We start from the raw sequence: 16,458 nt of genomic DNA on the forward strand, positions 1-16,458 counted from the left end.
CATGTGTGTGTGTGTGTGTGTGTGTGTGTGTGTGTGTGTGTGTGTGTAATTCTATTTTATTTCCTTTACATTGTGCATTTTGAGCAGCAATGTCACCATAATACGTACTCCCAAGCCAGCCTTTGTGTTTTCTTTCTTCCTAGCATGTCACAAGTGAGTATATTGAGAAAAGAACATAATATCAAAGATGGATGAGTAGGGATACAGAGGTGAGTCCTAGGCCATAGCAGATCAGAAAGAGAGAGGGAACCCTGGTACAGAGCCTGATACAAGCTACAGACTTGAGAGAGGGGCAGCAGTATCCTCCAAGGCTGAGGGAGAAGGAAGTAATCCTCCCTCTGGGTTCCAGGTATAAAAGAGCTCTTTTTTGTGGTGAGTTTGTACTATTCCATGTCAGAGACAGGGGGATATGAATGAAGACTACTTCCAGGACATTTATTACAGATAACATTTTCTGTATGGGACAGGGAACTTACACCTGTGAAACATCACCAATGTCACTGCCTCAAAGAGATCTTTCCAATGACAACACTAGTTGACATGCTAATGTTGATGAGGAAAATCTCATGATTCTCCACACCAAAATGAAGAGTTATAGAGACTTAACAGCTGGTAGGGGAGAGGCCATATCAGTCTTCCCCAGGCAAGGATTACCACATAGGTTATCCAATCCTAAGGGACCACCCTCGAAATTGTATACATGACCAACAGTAAATGGATTCATCATGTTGTATTTATATATACATATGTATACATAACTGTATGCACACATATATTTAATAACAATAATACTAAAGAAGAGTTCAGGAATTTGAGTTTGTGGATAGAGCAGAGGAAGACTTGGAGTGAATAGATGGAGGGGAGGAATAATGTAAATATAGTAGTTTTGTATGGAATAAAAAAATTCAAAGACAAAAGAGAAATGATGTCTTCTTCCAACAGATGCTCTTGCATCCAAAACTTACGGGCTCCGGGCCTGATCCTTTTACATACCTGACTGTTGTCTCTGCTTCTTGAATGAGGTTGTGCTATCACTCACTTCTTCTTTATTCATTTTCTTAGTGGGGACCATCACATGTGGTTTCCTACACACAGACACATCCTTTTCCTCAGATGTCAGGGAAAGCATGGAGAGACATGGCTGTGCATAATATCACCACACAAAATTGAACCCATCTTGATTTTTACTCTGTCTCATGCTTCTTCTTTGAGCCACAACTATATGAAGACCCCCATCCTCTTGTGCATCCATGGTGCCAGGAACAGGATAATCTCAACCCCTTCTTTGTTTCATATGAATGCCTTTCCCAGTGTTCCCACATTAAAATCTTAATCCTCAATGCAATGCCACAGTGGTCATTTCACATGTGGCACAGAAGCTAGGAAATTGAGGACAAATGGAATTCATGGTCATGAACTGAAATGTGTCAAAAGTAAGGCTTTAACATAGTCCCTAGGGGGTGGAAACATAATTTTATTTCTTTGAGACTTCTTATTTATATACCACAATTGTGTGTGTGTGTGTGTGTGTGTGTGTGTGTGTATGTGTGTGTGTGTGTGTGTGTGGAGCATGCACTTTCTATTTCATGTATGTGTGTGTTGAGCATTAGAGTTGAAACAGTGATGCACAGAGTGTGTTTTGTTCTCTAAGCATTTCTCTGTGCCTTTCTTCACTGTGGTTTCTGCTTTCACTGTTCCAGGCAACTGTTTTTACTAGTGGCCACTGTCCTCACACTTGCTGTTCTGAGAGGATCCTACACTAACTCAATATTTCATAATTTTTTTGATGGAAGAGCTTAAGTAGGGATGTTATATGATATTATTTTTTCTTAAAATATCATCTGACTCATGCCCCCTATATACACAACCCTTCCTTACTTCAATTGCTGTGGTTTTCTGGTTTATTCCAGGCTGTCAATGTCTTTCCTAACTCAGGACCCTATCCCAACCTCTCAGCTTCATATCAAGCACATAGGGCAAGGGTTGACCAGAGGGAATTTTTTGTCTCCCTCCCCCCTTACCATGTGCTGGAGATGTGCAGCTTCGGATTCTTTGTCTCCAGGGCCCTGAGCTCTGTAATCACCTCGTCACTAAGAGGGGCCTGGTCCAGCCTGCAAGCACAAAAGGAGACTATTTCTTCTGGAATCCTCTACAGGATCTTGAGAAGTCAAAGTCGAGGATCTTGGACTCTGTTGTTCATGGATGGAGCCAGTGAGGAGGTTCATTCAGTCTTATCCTTGTTCAAAAATTAGGACAAAGGGGAGAGAGAGAGAGAGAGAGAGAGAGAGAGAGAGAGAGAGAGAGAGAGGCAACAGCAGACTGAGAAGAAGGAGATGTGTCCATGAGACAGTCTCAGTGGGACTTGGTCAGTGTTAAGGGAGATCTAAATATAAGAAGAGAACTTTTGGAACATTCCAGAACTGAAATGAAAGGCTGGCCCTATATACCTCCTCTCCACAGGCCAGTCATTGGAAATAGATTGGCCCAGGGAGGGGAACATGGCCATAGATATGGGGACTATGGTTGGCAAAGGGCATATCTGTAGCTACCAGCATTCCTAGATTGTCATGTGCATATCCCCAGATGGATTCTGGTTAGCTCTTTCAAGTGAACACATAGTGCTTGGATGCAAGGTTTTACAAACATTCACCTTGAAGGAAAGAACCTCGGTTCCATTCTTACCTCCCCCCTTGATTCCTATAGTGCTAAGGAAGAAAAGCTTATCCTTACACAGCAGCCACCATCAAGGTCTTCTGGTCCATTCTTATGACCCTCATGTTGCAGGGTTGTTGATGGTATATTAGAGTAGTGCTTGACTTCTCTGTGTTTCAGAGTCCTCAGTTCCTAAGCATGGATACATCACTCTTACTCTTCCAGCTGTGAGGCAGACAAGGTAGGAGGAGAAAGGCTCCTCCTCTTTTGAGAGGCTGTGCAGTGACACCAGGTGTTTTATCAGGAGGGTGACAGAGCCTTTGAGTTCCAAGACTGCTATGTCTCCAGGAAGGAAGAAGATAGGTAAGAATTCACATGTAACTGAGTTGTCTGGAAGGCAGACCTGTAGCAGAGGCCATCCTGGTCATAGTCTTCAATGTGTAAGGAACAGTCATGGCTGAAAACATACCAAGCATCTGGGCCTGTTTCAGCTATCAGATGGGAGGAAATAAATTGGGCTTCACTATCGAACTGCTCTTTTAGGTTTGAGAGTTGCAGCAGAAGGCCTGACAGAGGGAATTCCCGGGGCACAGGCTTGTCTGACTTTTCCCATTGGCTGGAAGAACCAGCAGGCTCTGGGTTTAGGGGTTCAGAGCCCCCATGGTTCTCTGGGTTCATGAAGGATACTGGCCAGCAACCTCTGAGAAGGGTTCTTAAAGAAACTGCCTGTGGAGTGGTGCTGAGGAGGTGGAGGGACCAGAGAAGGAGAAGATTAGACAGCAGGACGGGCTATGGGGAAGAGGACACATGTCTCCAGAGCTGTAGTTTGGAGGCTTTCTTAGTTTGCATGGAATTCCAGGTCAGGAGGAATGGTACAGCTCCAAGTATAGCAATCTTTCTCATGCTTCTGTAGTCAACCCTTGTGACCCTCTATGGTTCCAGCTCCTATCTGTTCCAGAGCCTTCCCCGACTCCGCCTTTGCCTTGGCTGCTGGCCTCCTGTTGGCTAAACCAATGCCCATTTCTCTTTCATGCCTCTGAGATATCTCTTGGGCCATTCAGTAAAATTATGGCTCTCACAGAATTACTCTCATAATATTGTTGACCAGACAGAATTCAGCAGTTCCTCAATACAGAATCACAGGCTGATGGGTGAATAATATATGTCTCTTTTCACATAACTTAAATGACAGAGCTATGTGTGTTTGTGTTCTTTCCCCCATGGGACCTGCACCAATGCTCGTCATAGAGAGAACCTAATATGAATGCTTACATAGATGAATTAACGAATGAATAAGTGATGAAGATAGTCTCCTGGAGTAAAGCAAACACAGAAGTCCCTTACTATATATAGCCATGCTAATGCATGTAATTCCACCATGCCCAGCTACTTACCTAGTATTTTCTTTGGTTTTACAAATGTATATGCCATTTCATATACTATGTAATATACATTCCATGCCCATGAGATGGGTGTTATATTCCATTTAAGCTATGAGGACACTGAGTTTTCAACAAGATAGTGACTTGCTCAATCACACGGTGTAAGTGGCACAGCTGGTCAGGAGCCAGGTTAACTATGAATTATGTATCCCTTGTCTTTTCTATGTTTTGTCATCTGGGAAATCACCTATGTCCCTTATGTTCAGAAAAGAATTGCAGGGTTTGCTTACCGCAGGATGCTGAGGTTGTCATGATTCCTGAGACTCTGACACAGCAGCTTCACACCGTCGTCACCCAGGTCATTTAGCTGCAAGTCTAGCTCAGTCAGGCTATAGTGGGCACCGAGCGCTGAAGCCAGGAGTGAGCAGTATGAGGAGTTGAGGCCACATTCAACAAGCCTGCATGGGAGATGCTCACCATCAGCTTCTCCAGAGCTCATTGCTTTTGAGAACTTATCTCAGGTCTCCTTTTATGAACCTTGTCACACTGAGCTGCCAGTCATTAGCTCTCTGTTGTACCTCTTCTGGTCTAGGGAGAGAATTCCATGCTTTCCATAGCTGAGTTGCAGGAGCAATGGATATAGGTCAGGACCAATGCTCTACTACCACTGGCCATGGCAGAGCTCCATAGGCCTAGGACCTCTCACTGCTACATTTCAAGAGTCATGTGACATGAAATTTACCAGATACAGAATAGGGCACGATCTTATTTATTAGGTGAAATCTTAATCAAGATAAAGTCCATAGAAACTGAGTAGAAGTCTGATTATGAGGGCAGTGGGCAGGAGGAAATGGGGAGGTGCCATTCCTCAGAGCTGGAGCTTTCTCTCCTCAGGCTTCCCTTGCCTCTGCATTCTTTACTTCTGCTTTAGCCATGTCCCCAGGAAGTGTGCTCTACTGAAGACCTCATGAGTCTAGTGTTATCATTAGCTAGTGGTAGTTCTTGATGAATGTCAGTGTCTTGTGATCCCCAAGAACAGAATCAGGTTTGTTTAATTTAACAAGTCTGGCATGTGTCATAGGAGTTCAGTGAATATTTGATAAATACTAAGCTTCATTATATAGTCATCCTTTGCCTTTAATCTCCTCCCATCTACCCCTGTTTCAGGGAAGAACCTAGGCCAGACTCACCACAAGGTCTTTAATCGAAAAAAAGAGTGTCGCAAGGTTGTATAGAGACTTTGCATTGCAGAATAACTCAGTGGATTTCCACTTAGGTCCAGCTCCTCCAGGTTTCTGGTGAATTTAAGATTGGAGAAGAAGATTTTCCAACTGGCATCGGTGATTGGTGTCCATCTGTACCTGAGGTGGAGAGAGAGGTAGCAGAGGGGTTGGTTACTTGTGTGTGCATGGTCTGTTCACAGCACCATATAGCAGATTTGATTTCTATCTGCCTGGTCTCCAGGCACTAGTATTCCATCACCAAAATGCTCTAGCCTTATATATGTCCTTTTGGTCCAAATTCTGGATCTTCTCCTCTGCGTGGCTCCTCATCTATGTCCTTTAGGATAGCTTGCTTGTGTGCTGATTTTCTGCATATGTTTCTAACTCAGTCTAGATGTCCCAAGGGTGTGAACAAATGGTTTGCCTCTTTAATTTGTAATCTGTTGTATTTAGCTCATGGTTTGACACAAGGTGGGATCTTGGAAATTCAGATGTGCTTCTTCTCTTTGATATGAGTGTACTTGCTTTCCTTTGGAACACATTTCTTGAATCTCATGAATGAAATCTGGAAAAGGTATAGGAAGAGAGCTCAGGATCTGCAGTATGCAATGAGATCTGTGATGGTATGGAAAACATGATCACAAATGTTATACTACAGATGTGTTGGTTCACATGGTCCTTGTATACTTCCAAGTGGACACACACAGACACACACAGACACACACACACACACACACACACACACACACACACAGAGAGAGAGAGAGAGAGAGAGAGAGAGAGAGAGAGAAAGAGAGAGAGAGAGAGACAGACAGACAGACAGACAGACAGACAGACAGACAGACAAAGGGAGACAGAGAGACAGAGACAGGGACACAGTAACACACAGAGAGAAACACAGAAAGATAGAGATACAGATAAATTTACAACACCAAAGAAACATTAGGGAAACCTAATATTTTGCCTGCTTTATCTGGTTGACTTTTCCTCTCAACTTTACTTTCTTTCTAGCACGTGAAGACTTCCACTTTTCCATGGGATCACCACATGGACCTAGTGGCCCTGTCCTGTTCAAGCAGGCTGGTGTTTATGGTTTCTCCTGTTCTATCTGGTCTCTATCTCTATACATACTCAGATTTCTTTGGAATCTTCATCAGATGACTTCTACTTGCAAAATCTGTATCAAGCCCTTCAAGACTAACTTTTAATAACCATAGATACTAAGAAACAACCTAAAATGGCCAACAATATGAAAAATATTCATTTGATCATGTTATTCTTTATAGGCATTATTCTCTGTAGGCTCTTCAGAATGATACTGTACTAGACATTTACTTCAAGGATAAGACAGACCTTAATTTATTAAGAAAGCAAATGTGAATATACGATAACAGGTAAAGTGAGATTCAGTTTTCCCATAGGCAAGTATACAAAATTGATTAAAGGGTATAATGCATTTTTCCTTCATGATGTGGTCTTATGTTTGCTAGATGTGGTGTTTTTAATGAGATGCCACCTTGAGTCATGGGCATTTGAATGATTTGTTCATGGTACTCTTTGGGGAGGCTTAGGAGGTGTGGCTTTGTGGAAGGAAGTACATGAGTGGGAACAAGATTTAAGATTTCAAACCCTGCCCCTGTCTGTTTCCTGTGCTTCATTTTCCAGAAGCAAGACTGAGCATTCCAAACATCACCAGCCTGCCAAATTCCCTAAAGAACACCCAAGAGTAGCAAACTTCACCCGGTTCCCTGTGCCCCATTTTCAGGCCCACCACTCTGCCTTCATACCCAGAAGCTTGCAGTCAACACAGATAGCCCACTCCAAGCCCTTGCATGCCAAGTTCCCTTAAAATGTCTTAGCACCCTTAAACTGTATCCACCCCCTGGACTCCATTTCATGGCCCACAATTCTGTTTTCTCAATGGCTTCTGTGGCACCAAGGATACTGGACACTGGTACTATGGACCCCAGAAGCAATGTTAGCACCTGAAACCCCAAATGCAATGCAAGCCACAAAAACATCAGGGGAGACAACCTACTGGATGTGAAGATACTATTAACCAGAACCCCGGGTCATTCAGGCTACAAGACAATGAAGAAATGTAAACCAAAGGAAAAAAATGAAGCAAAAATATCAATCCAACAAAGATAAAGTCAGAATTCAGCACCTAAGAGTATATTAAGCACAAAAGTCAGATGGATAACAGCCAGCATAAGAACACAATCAACAAGAGCTGGAGCAATACGTCCCCACCAGAGCCCAGCTAACCAACTACAGTGAGTCCTGGATACCTGGATACCCTAATACAGTTGAAGCACAAGAAGACAGCCTTAAATTCAATCTTATGAAAATGAAGAAATGAATAAATCCCTTAAAGAAATACAGGAAAATACAAACAGGGAAAGAAAATGAATAAAATTGTTCAAGACATGATGATAAAAATAGAAGCAATAGATAAAACACAAACTGAATGAATCTTGGAGATGAAAAAAACCTAGGTAAGAGAACAGAAATTATACATACAAACGCCACCAAGAGAATACAATACATAGAAAAGAGAATCTGAGGCGTAGAATATACCATGGGAAAAAAACCAATAGATTGGTCAAAGAAAATATAAATCAACAAAGTTCCTGACACAAAATATCCAGGAAATTTGTGATGCTATGAAAAGGTCAAACTTTAAAATAATAGGTATAGTAAAAGGAGATTCCTACCTCAAAGGCCCAGAAATAATTTTTAACAAAATAACAGAAGAACAATTTTCTAACCTAAAGGAAGAAATGCTTATAATTATACAAAAAGCTTGTAGCTAAATAGATAAGAGCAAAAAAGAAAATCTTACTGTCACATAATAATCAAATATTAAAAGCTGCATGGGGAAAAGACAAGTAACATAAAAAAGCAGATATATTAGAATTATTCAGACTTCTCAACAGAGACTGTAAAAGCCAGAAGGGCCAGGCAGATGTAATGCAGTGTCTAAGGGACCAGGATGCCAGGCAAATTTTTAATTGCCATACATGGAGAAAAAAATTATTCCATGACAAAACCAAATTTAAACACTATCTATCCACAAATCCAGCCCTACAGAAGATATTAGAAGGAAAACTACAACTTAAGGAAGCTAATTACATGCTAGAAAACACAGGAAATGCTTCCATATTAGCAAAAACATAACAAGGGAGACACACACACCCAAACACATTACCATCACCAACATTAAATAAAAGGAATTAAAAATCATTGGTCTGTAATATCTCTCTACATCAATGGGCTCAATTTCCCAATAAAAAGACATAGATTATCAAAATGGATGTGAAAACAGGATCCATCATTATGCTGCATGTAAGAAACACACTTTAAGATCAATGAAGACATTATCTTAGAGTTAATGACTGGAATAAGATTGCCATGCAAATGGACCCAAGAACCAAGCTGTAGTAGCTATTCTAATATCTCATAAAATAGACTTCCAACCAAAATTAATAAAAAAAAAGGCAAAGAACACTCATCAAAGAAAACATCCACCAAGATGAATCTCAATTGTAATTATCTATCCCTCAAATTCAAGGGCACCCATATTTATAAAGGAAACATTACTAAAGCTTAAATCACATATTACACTCTGCATATTAATAGTGAAGGACTTCAACACCAATGGAGAATTTATCTAAGTAGATACTAAACAGAGAAACAACAAAACTGAGTGATTTTATGACAAAAATGAACCTATCCGACCAAAAATCATTCTCCAGAACACTCAGCACCTCACAGAACCTTCTCCTATATTGACCATATACTTGGTCACAAAGTCACAAGTGTCAACACATACAAGAAAATTGAAATAATCCCCTGTATCTTATCTACCCAACATGTATTAAAGAAACAACATAAAGCCTATGAACCAATGGAAATTAAATGCTCAATGTCTACTCAATAATCACTGGGTCAAGAAGAAACAAAGAAATTAAAGACTTTCTAGAATGCAATGAAAATTAAGACACAACTTACTCAAATTTATGTGACATAATAAATACAATGGTAAGAGGAAGCACATAGGACTAAATGTCTTCATAAAGAAATTAGTGAGATCTCTACAAGCAACTTAACAGCACAGCTGAAAGCTCTAGAACAAAAAGAAGCAAACACATCCAAGAGTAGCAGATGGCAGGAAATAATCAAACTCAGTGCTAAAATCAATAAATTAGAAACAAAGAGGACCATATAATGAATCAATGAAATGAAGGGTTAGTTCTCTGAGAAAATCAACAAGATACACAAACCCTTATCCAACTAAATAAAAGGCAAAGTGAATATCAAAATAAACAAAATCAGAAATGGAAAGGGAGATATAGCAACAGACAGTGAGGAAACTTAAGGAATCATTATATCTTAGTTCAGAAACCTATACTCTACAAACTTGAAAAATCTAAACTAAATTGGTTATTTCCTTGATAGATAACACTTACCAATGCTAAATCAAGATCATGGATCAGTACTAATATCAGTACTCATATTATTTCACAAAGTAGAAACAGAAGGAACACTGCCATACTCATTTTTATGAGTCTACAAGCACTCTGATACCTAAATCAGACAAAGATTTTTACCAGGAAAGATTATTTAAGTTTGATCTCTGTTATTAACATTGCAGGATGGTTGGAGAGGTGGCTCAGTGGTTAAGATCACTGACTGCTCTTCCAGAGGTCCTGAGTTCAATTTCCAGCAACTACATGATGTCTCACAAGCATCTGTAATGAGATCTGACACCCTCTTCTGGTGTGTCTGAAGACATCTGCAGTGTATTTACATATAATAAATAAATCTTAAAAAACAAACCATTGAAGGAAAAATACTCCATAAAATATTTGCAAATCACATCCAAGAACACATAAAAAACATCATCCACCATAATTAAGTAGGCTTCATCCCATGCATGCAGAGATGGTTCAATATATGGAAATTCATCAATGTAATCTACCACACAAACAAACTAAAAGGAAAAAACCCATGGTTATTTCATTAGATGCTGGAAAATCATATGAAAAAAATCCAACATTTTCAAATTAAAAGTAGTGGAGGAATCAAGAATACAATGTGCATACCTAAACACAATGAGGGCAATATACAGCAAACCAATAGCCAATGTCAAATTAAATGGAGAACTTAACACAATTCTACTAAAATCAGGGACAAGAAAAGTTGATTCACTCTCTCCATAGTTATTCAATGTAGAGCTTGAAGTTTTAGCTAGAGTGATAATACAACTAAAGGGGACCAAATGGATACAAGTGGAAGAAATAAAAGTATTGCTATTTGCATATGAAATGATAGTATGCATAAGTGACCATAAAAGTTCTATCAGAGAACTCCTACAGCTGATAAAAACCTTCAATAGTGGCGGGTACAAAATTAACAGAAAAAAATATCAGTAATCCACCTATATAAAACAGCAAATGAGTGAAGAAAGAAATTATGGAACAACAGCCTTCACAATAGCTACAAATAGTATAAAATATTTTGGAGTTATTCTAACCAAGCAAATGGAAGTTCTGTGTGATGAGAATTTTAAATTTTTGAAGAAAAAAATTGAAGAAGATAATCAGAAGATGCAGGGAATTCCCATGCTCATTGATAGGCAGGATTGTAAAAATGGTTATACTACAAAAAACAATCAACAGATTCAGTTGCTATCAAAATACTACCACAGTTTCTTACAGACCTTGAAAGAACAAGATTCAACCTCATATGGAAAAACAAAAAACTCAGAATAGCTAAAACAAACCTGTACAAATAAAAAAAAACTTTTTGCAGTATCATCATCCCTGATTTCAAGCTGTACTACAGAGCAGTAGTAATAAATTCTACATAGTACTGGCATGAAAATAGACAGGTTGATAACTAGAATCAAATCAAGAAACCAGAAGTAAGGCCACACACCTGTGAATGCTTGATTTTTGACAATGGAGCCAAAACTACATAATGGAAAACAAAAAGCATCTTCAACATATTTTGCTGGTCTAACTGGATGTCTCCATATAGAAGAATGCAAACAGATTCATATCTATCACCCTGTACATATATCAAGTCCAAGTGGACCAAAAACCTCAACATAAAATCAGATACACTGAATCTGATAGAAGAGAAAGAAAGTGGGCAGTAGCCTTGAACACACTGGCACAGGAGACAATTTCCTGAATGGAACACTAAGAACTCAGACCATAAAATCAATAATTAATAAATGGGACCTCATGAAACTCAAAAACTTCTATAAGGCGAGGACACTGTCAAAAGGACAAATGACAGCCTTCAGAATTGAAAATATTTTCACCAACTCTACATCTGACAGAGGGCTGGTATCCAAAATGTAGAAAGAACCTAAGGAACTATGAGGGACAATGCCATGAGAGAGCCCATCCAAACACTGCTAATGATATTCTGCCATAATTGCAGACATTTGCCTAGCATTGCTATCATTAGAGAGGCTTCACCCAGCAAATGATGGAAATAGATGCAGAGATCCACAGTCAAACATTAGGTACATCTTGGGAAATCTTGTCAAAGAGGGGCATGATGGATTGAAGAAGGGGGGGTCATGCATACCTCATGAAAATGTACAGAATCAACTAACCTGGGCCAATAGGGCCTCACAGAGACTGAACTAGCAACCAGAGAGGATGCATCTGATGGACCTAGGGGCATGACACATATGTAGCAGGTATGTAGCTTGGTCTTCATATAGGATCCCTAAAAGCCAAAGCTGGAACCATCTTTGCCTCTGCCTTATGAATTTGGATTCCTTTCAGATCACCAGGCTGCCTGTACCTGCAACTTGAAATGTCAAGGTGGATTAATGATCATAGGAGGCCTCTCCTCTACATATAAAAAGCAAGGGGTGTGGAAGTGAGGTGAAAGAGTGGAACTTTGAAGAGAGTGGGAGGAAGCTACAATTAGGATGTAAATAAATAAATAAATAAATAAATAGGGTTCAGATCTAAACAGAGAATTCTTTTTTATTAGATATTTTCTTTATTTACATGTCATATGATACCTCCTTTCACAGTTTCCCCTCCAAAAAACAAACAACAAACAACAAGAACAAACCCCTGTTCACTGCCCCCTCCCCCTGCTCGCCACCCCACCCTCTAAACAGAGAATTCTTGATAAAGGAATCTCTAATGGCTATGATGCACTTAAATAAATATTTACCATCATTAGTCATCAGGGAAATGCAAATCAAAACAACTCTAAGATTCCATCTTACACCTGTCAGAATGGCTAAGATCAAAAATTCAAGGAACAGCTCATTCTGGTGAAGATGTGGAGAAAGAGGAATATTCCTCCATTGTTGGTGGTGGTGCAAAGTTGTACAACAATTAGGAAAATTGTATACCACTCCTGGACATAAATCCAAAAGACGCTCCACCATACCATAAGGACACTTGTTCAGCTGTGTTCCTAGTAGCTATATTTGTAATAGCCAGAAATTGGAAACAACCTAGATATCCCTCAATCAAAGAATGGATAAAGAAAGTGAGGTACATTTACACAATGGACTGTTATTCAGCTATTAAAAACAATGACTTCATGAAATTTGCAGGCAAATGGATGGAACTAGAAAAATGTCTTCATTAGTGACGTGACCCAGACCCAGAAAGACAAACATTAGTTATATATTCTCTTATAAGCGGATATTAGTCATAAAGTACAGGATAACCATGCTATAATCCACAGTCCCAAAGAAGCTTAGTAACAAGGAGGGCCAAGGAAGGATGCTTGAATCTCACTGAGAAGATGAAATAGATTAGACATCAACAGGGTGGATAGAGGGATAGGTCTGGCTGGGGGTTGGAGTTGTTGGGGATAAGAAGAGGAGAGATGAGGTAAGGAGGAACTGGGAGAAAGTACTGGGAGAGACAACTGGATTTGAGCAGACATCTCTGTGTTAACCAAGAAACCTAGGACAATGGTAACTCCCAAGAATCTTGGAAGGTGACCCTAGATAAGAGTGTTAGCAATGGGGGCATAGAGCTTGAGTCAGCCATCTCCTGTAACCAGGCAAGACTTCAGTGGAGAGATGTATTGAGACACAAACACAGGCAAAAAACCTTAGACCCATAATTTTTCTCATGTACAAGATAAGCAGGGGTAAAAGATAGAGTAGATTTTGAGGGAAAGCCAACCAATTACTGGACCGACTTGAGACCTATGCCATGAGAGGGAGCACACACATGACACTGTTAATGATATTCTATATTTGAACACCGGAGCCTAGCACAACTGTCCTCTGACAGGCTTCACTCAACTGATGAAAATTGATGAAGAGACATACAGCCAAACATTACATGGAGCTTGGGGAAATCCTGTGGAAAGGGAAATGAAGGGCTGACAAACACAGAGGCATCAAGGACACAACAAGAAACTAAAGGAACAACAACAACAACATCAACAAACCCTACAGAATCAACTAACCTGGGCCTCCAGGACATCACATAGACTGAACTGCCAACAGAGAGAATACACTGCACATATGTAACATTTGTTCAGTTGAGTCTTCATGAGGGGCTCCTAAAGTGGGATCAGGGTTTTTTATACTACATTATCTGATTTGGACTTCTTTCCCCTAAATAGGCTTCCTTGTCTAGCCTCAATAGAAAAAGATGCACCTAGCCCTACTGCAACTTGATATGCTGAGGCTGGTTGATATCCATGGAAGACCTCTTATTTTACAAGGAGTAGTGGAGGAGGAGTAATTGGGGGGAGATAAGGTGAAAGGGAGGGAGTTGGAGGAGAGGATTTAGGGGAAACTATGATCCAGGCCTAAAGTAAATTAATAACTAAATTAACAGTAATAATAAAGATATTTCAAAATCTTGGGCCACTCCCAGAACACAGTTTCTGTTTCCTGCTTGTATAAGTAGGAAGCTGGTGACTACAGTTGCTATGATTTCCCTCTGCCATGATGGACCCTGATCTCTCTGGAACCATGAGCCCAAATCAACTCTTACATAAGTTGTGTTGTTTATGGTGTTTTCCAGAGCAGCAGAAAATTATCCAACACAATAAGCAATCTCTCTACCAATGAGTTACATCCTTAGCACATGATATCTTGAGACAGCATCACATTATGTAGCCCAGGCTAGACTAGGACTTCTGGCCTTCCTGCCTCTGCTTTCTGAGATTTAGATGACAGGTGTGCACAGCCAAACTTAGCTTCTCTAATTCTTAAGGCTGTATGCACTGCACTGCACTGTACTGCACTGCACTCCACTCCAGGAGCATCTTGTTTTTCGCTTAAAGACATGTTTTGCTTTTTTGATTGTGTTGAATAATATTTCATTTTTTGCCTCTTTTAAGGCATGCTTCGCTTTTTGTTTATGTTTAAAGGTATGTTGGCTTTCACTTGTCTTGAAAAATTCGTAATGGAATGGTGTGTCACTCCACTTACTAGCACATTGTTTTTCTTAACCCCACCTTGATCTGGGGAAGGGGCTCCATTGGTGTTGGTACACAATGGTGGCCTAATACATTAATTTATCAAGTGGATACAGATACAAAATCTTTTTTTTATTAGATATTTTCTTTATTTACATGTAAATTTCTCCATTCCCAGTTTCCCCTCCAAAAAACAAAACAAAATCTTTTTATAGACAAGTTTTGTGCCAAGAATATTGGCTAAACATTTTTACTGGCCAGCAAAGTTTGCTTGGCTGAAATGGACTCCACCTTTTTCTAAGAGTCAACATTGGCTTTCCTCTATACCTAGAGGCCAAGCCTTGGGCCTAAGTGTTGCTAATTTCCAACTAAAGTGCCTGAGACATCTTCAAGTTATTGTTATTGTTAAACTTTTAAGTTTTTATATCAAGTTGACTCATTCCCGGAGTACAAAGGCAATCAAAATTCACTCACTCTTGGAGCCCTATTTACCTAAAAACCAGGCTCAGTCCTGAGGCTTTCCTTCTCCAAACTCAATCTCGGAGTTTCTAACTTGAAAGTTACTTATTGTCAACTGAATTAAAGGTCTATTGAAGGCAAAGCTATTGAAGAGGCTCCTAGATTGGGAGCTACTATTTCGCAACTCCATTAGGTGTCTACGCCCAGCTGCCCATCAGCATACCAGCACTGCTTCACATGGACTTCAAGAAAAGTAGACTCCAGAGAGACTGTGGTAGTTCCTAGACTTTGCAGGCGATAAAGGCATGTCTTGACATTATAGGCACAAACGAGGTGCATTTAATAATCTGTCTCTGCGGCTAGGTCTCTGGCGGTATCAACCTAAGACAGAGGCACGTGCCAAGTGGCTGTGTTTTTTGAATTAACACATAATAAGCCCAGTTTGTAGAATCAAATGAGCCGCACATGACCTTGATGACAGGTAAGATGCTGTTCAGTAGAATTATCCACAGATTATAACCTTCAAGCACCATAAGACTTTCTGTGCAAGATTGTGCCATTTGAGTATGCCTTTAACCTGCTGTTTACTAATAAAAAGGGAGGAATTGTAACCCTCCTGCTTGATCCTGCCTGCCTCTCATAACCACACCTCTCTGCCCACCTCTTGCTATTTGCCACACCTCTCTCCTGGTTCCAGTTACGTCGGAAGTCCCATCTCCAGAGACCGAATAAGGAGCTGCTGATTGGGCCGGCATGCTGATGAACTTGGGGGAGGGGTTTTGCCTCACCTATTCTACCTGTTGGCTTGTAACAAGAGATTATTAAATGAAAGATGGCTGAGTGATCACACTTGAGTGCTGTCTAATTTTTTTAAGAACCTTCCATGTGGATTAAGGTAACATAAACATGGCTTGCCAATTTTCTCCTGACTCCATATTCCAGAAAACCCATTCTTATTGTTGTCACTGGCTGGCAACAGCTGTACTCTATGAGAAATAGAGTGCTTGTTCATACTAACTTTTCTTTTTTGATAATTTATATATACTAATTTTTCTACAAGCATTTATTAGCCCATCCTAATCATATAGAAAAGTCATTGAGAACACCTTCCTGCATGTATGTAACACATTTTGATCACATGTGCTTTTTGCCCTACTTCCCCGCTTCTCTTCACCCAATCCTGTTCTCTCACTGTCTATCCATTTCTTTCAAGTCATTTAGTTTTCATAAAAGCTATTGCTTTCTTGTCTAAATGGAGTTAAAGTACTAAAATCAAGTAATCTTTCCATGTTAGCCTCTTGAAT

General features: G+C 39.9%; 1 protein-coding gene across 1 annotated transcript in view; it reads right to left on the reverse strand.

Moving 5' to 3' along the window:
* Nucleotides 1–16,458, reverse strand: part of LOC116076847 (NACHT, LRR and PYD domains-containing protein 1a-like) — a 58,104-nt gene that overhangs the window by 15,571 nt on the left and 26,075 nt on the right. Inside the window, exons 5-8 of the mRNA XM_031350852.1 lie at nt 5,225–5,395; nt 4,325–4,492; nt 2,022–2,111; nt 994–1,085 (exon numbers count right to left, since the gene is read on the reverse strand). Of these exons, the coding sequence (XP_031206712.1) occupies nt 994–1,085; nt 2,022–2,111; nt 4,325–4,492; nt 5,225–5,395 (521 nt within the window). The remainder of the gene's footprint in view (nt 1–993; nt 1,086–2,021; nt 2,112–4,324; nt 4,493–5,224; nt 5,396–16,458) is intronic.

Source organism: Mastomys coucha, unplaced genomic scaffold, assembly GCF_008632895.1.
Source record: "Mastomys coucha isolate ucsf_1 unplaced genomic scaffold, UCSF_Mcou_1 pScaffold5, whole genome shotgun sequence".
In the NCBI taxonomy this organism is placed as follows: domain Eukaryota; kingdom Metazoa; phylum Chordata; class Mammalia; order Rodentia; family Muridae; genus Mastomys; species Mastomys coucha.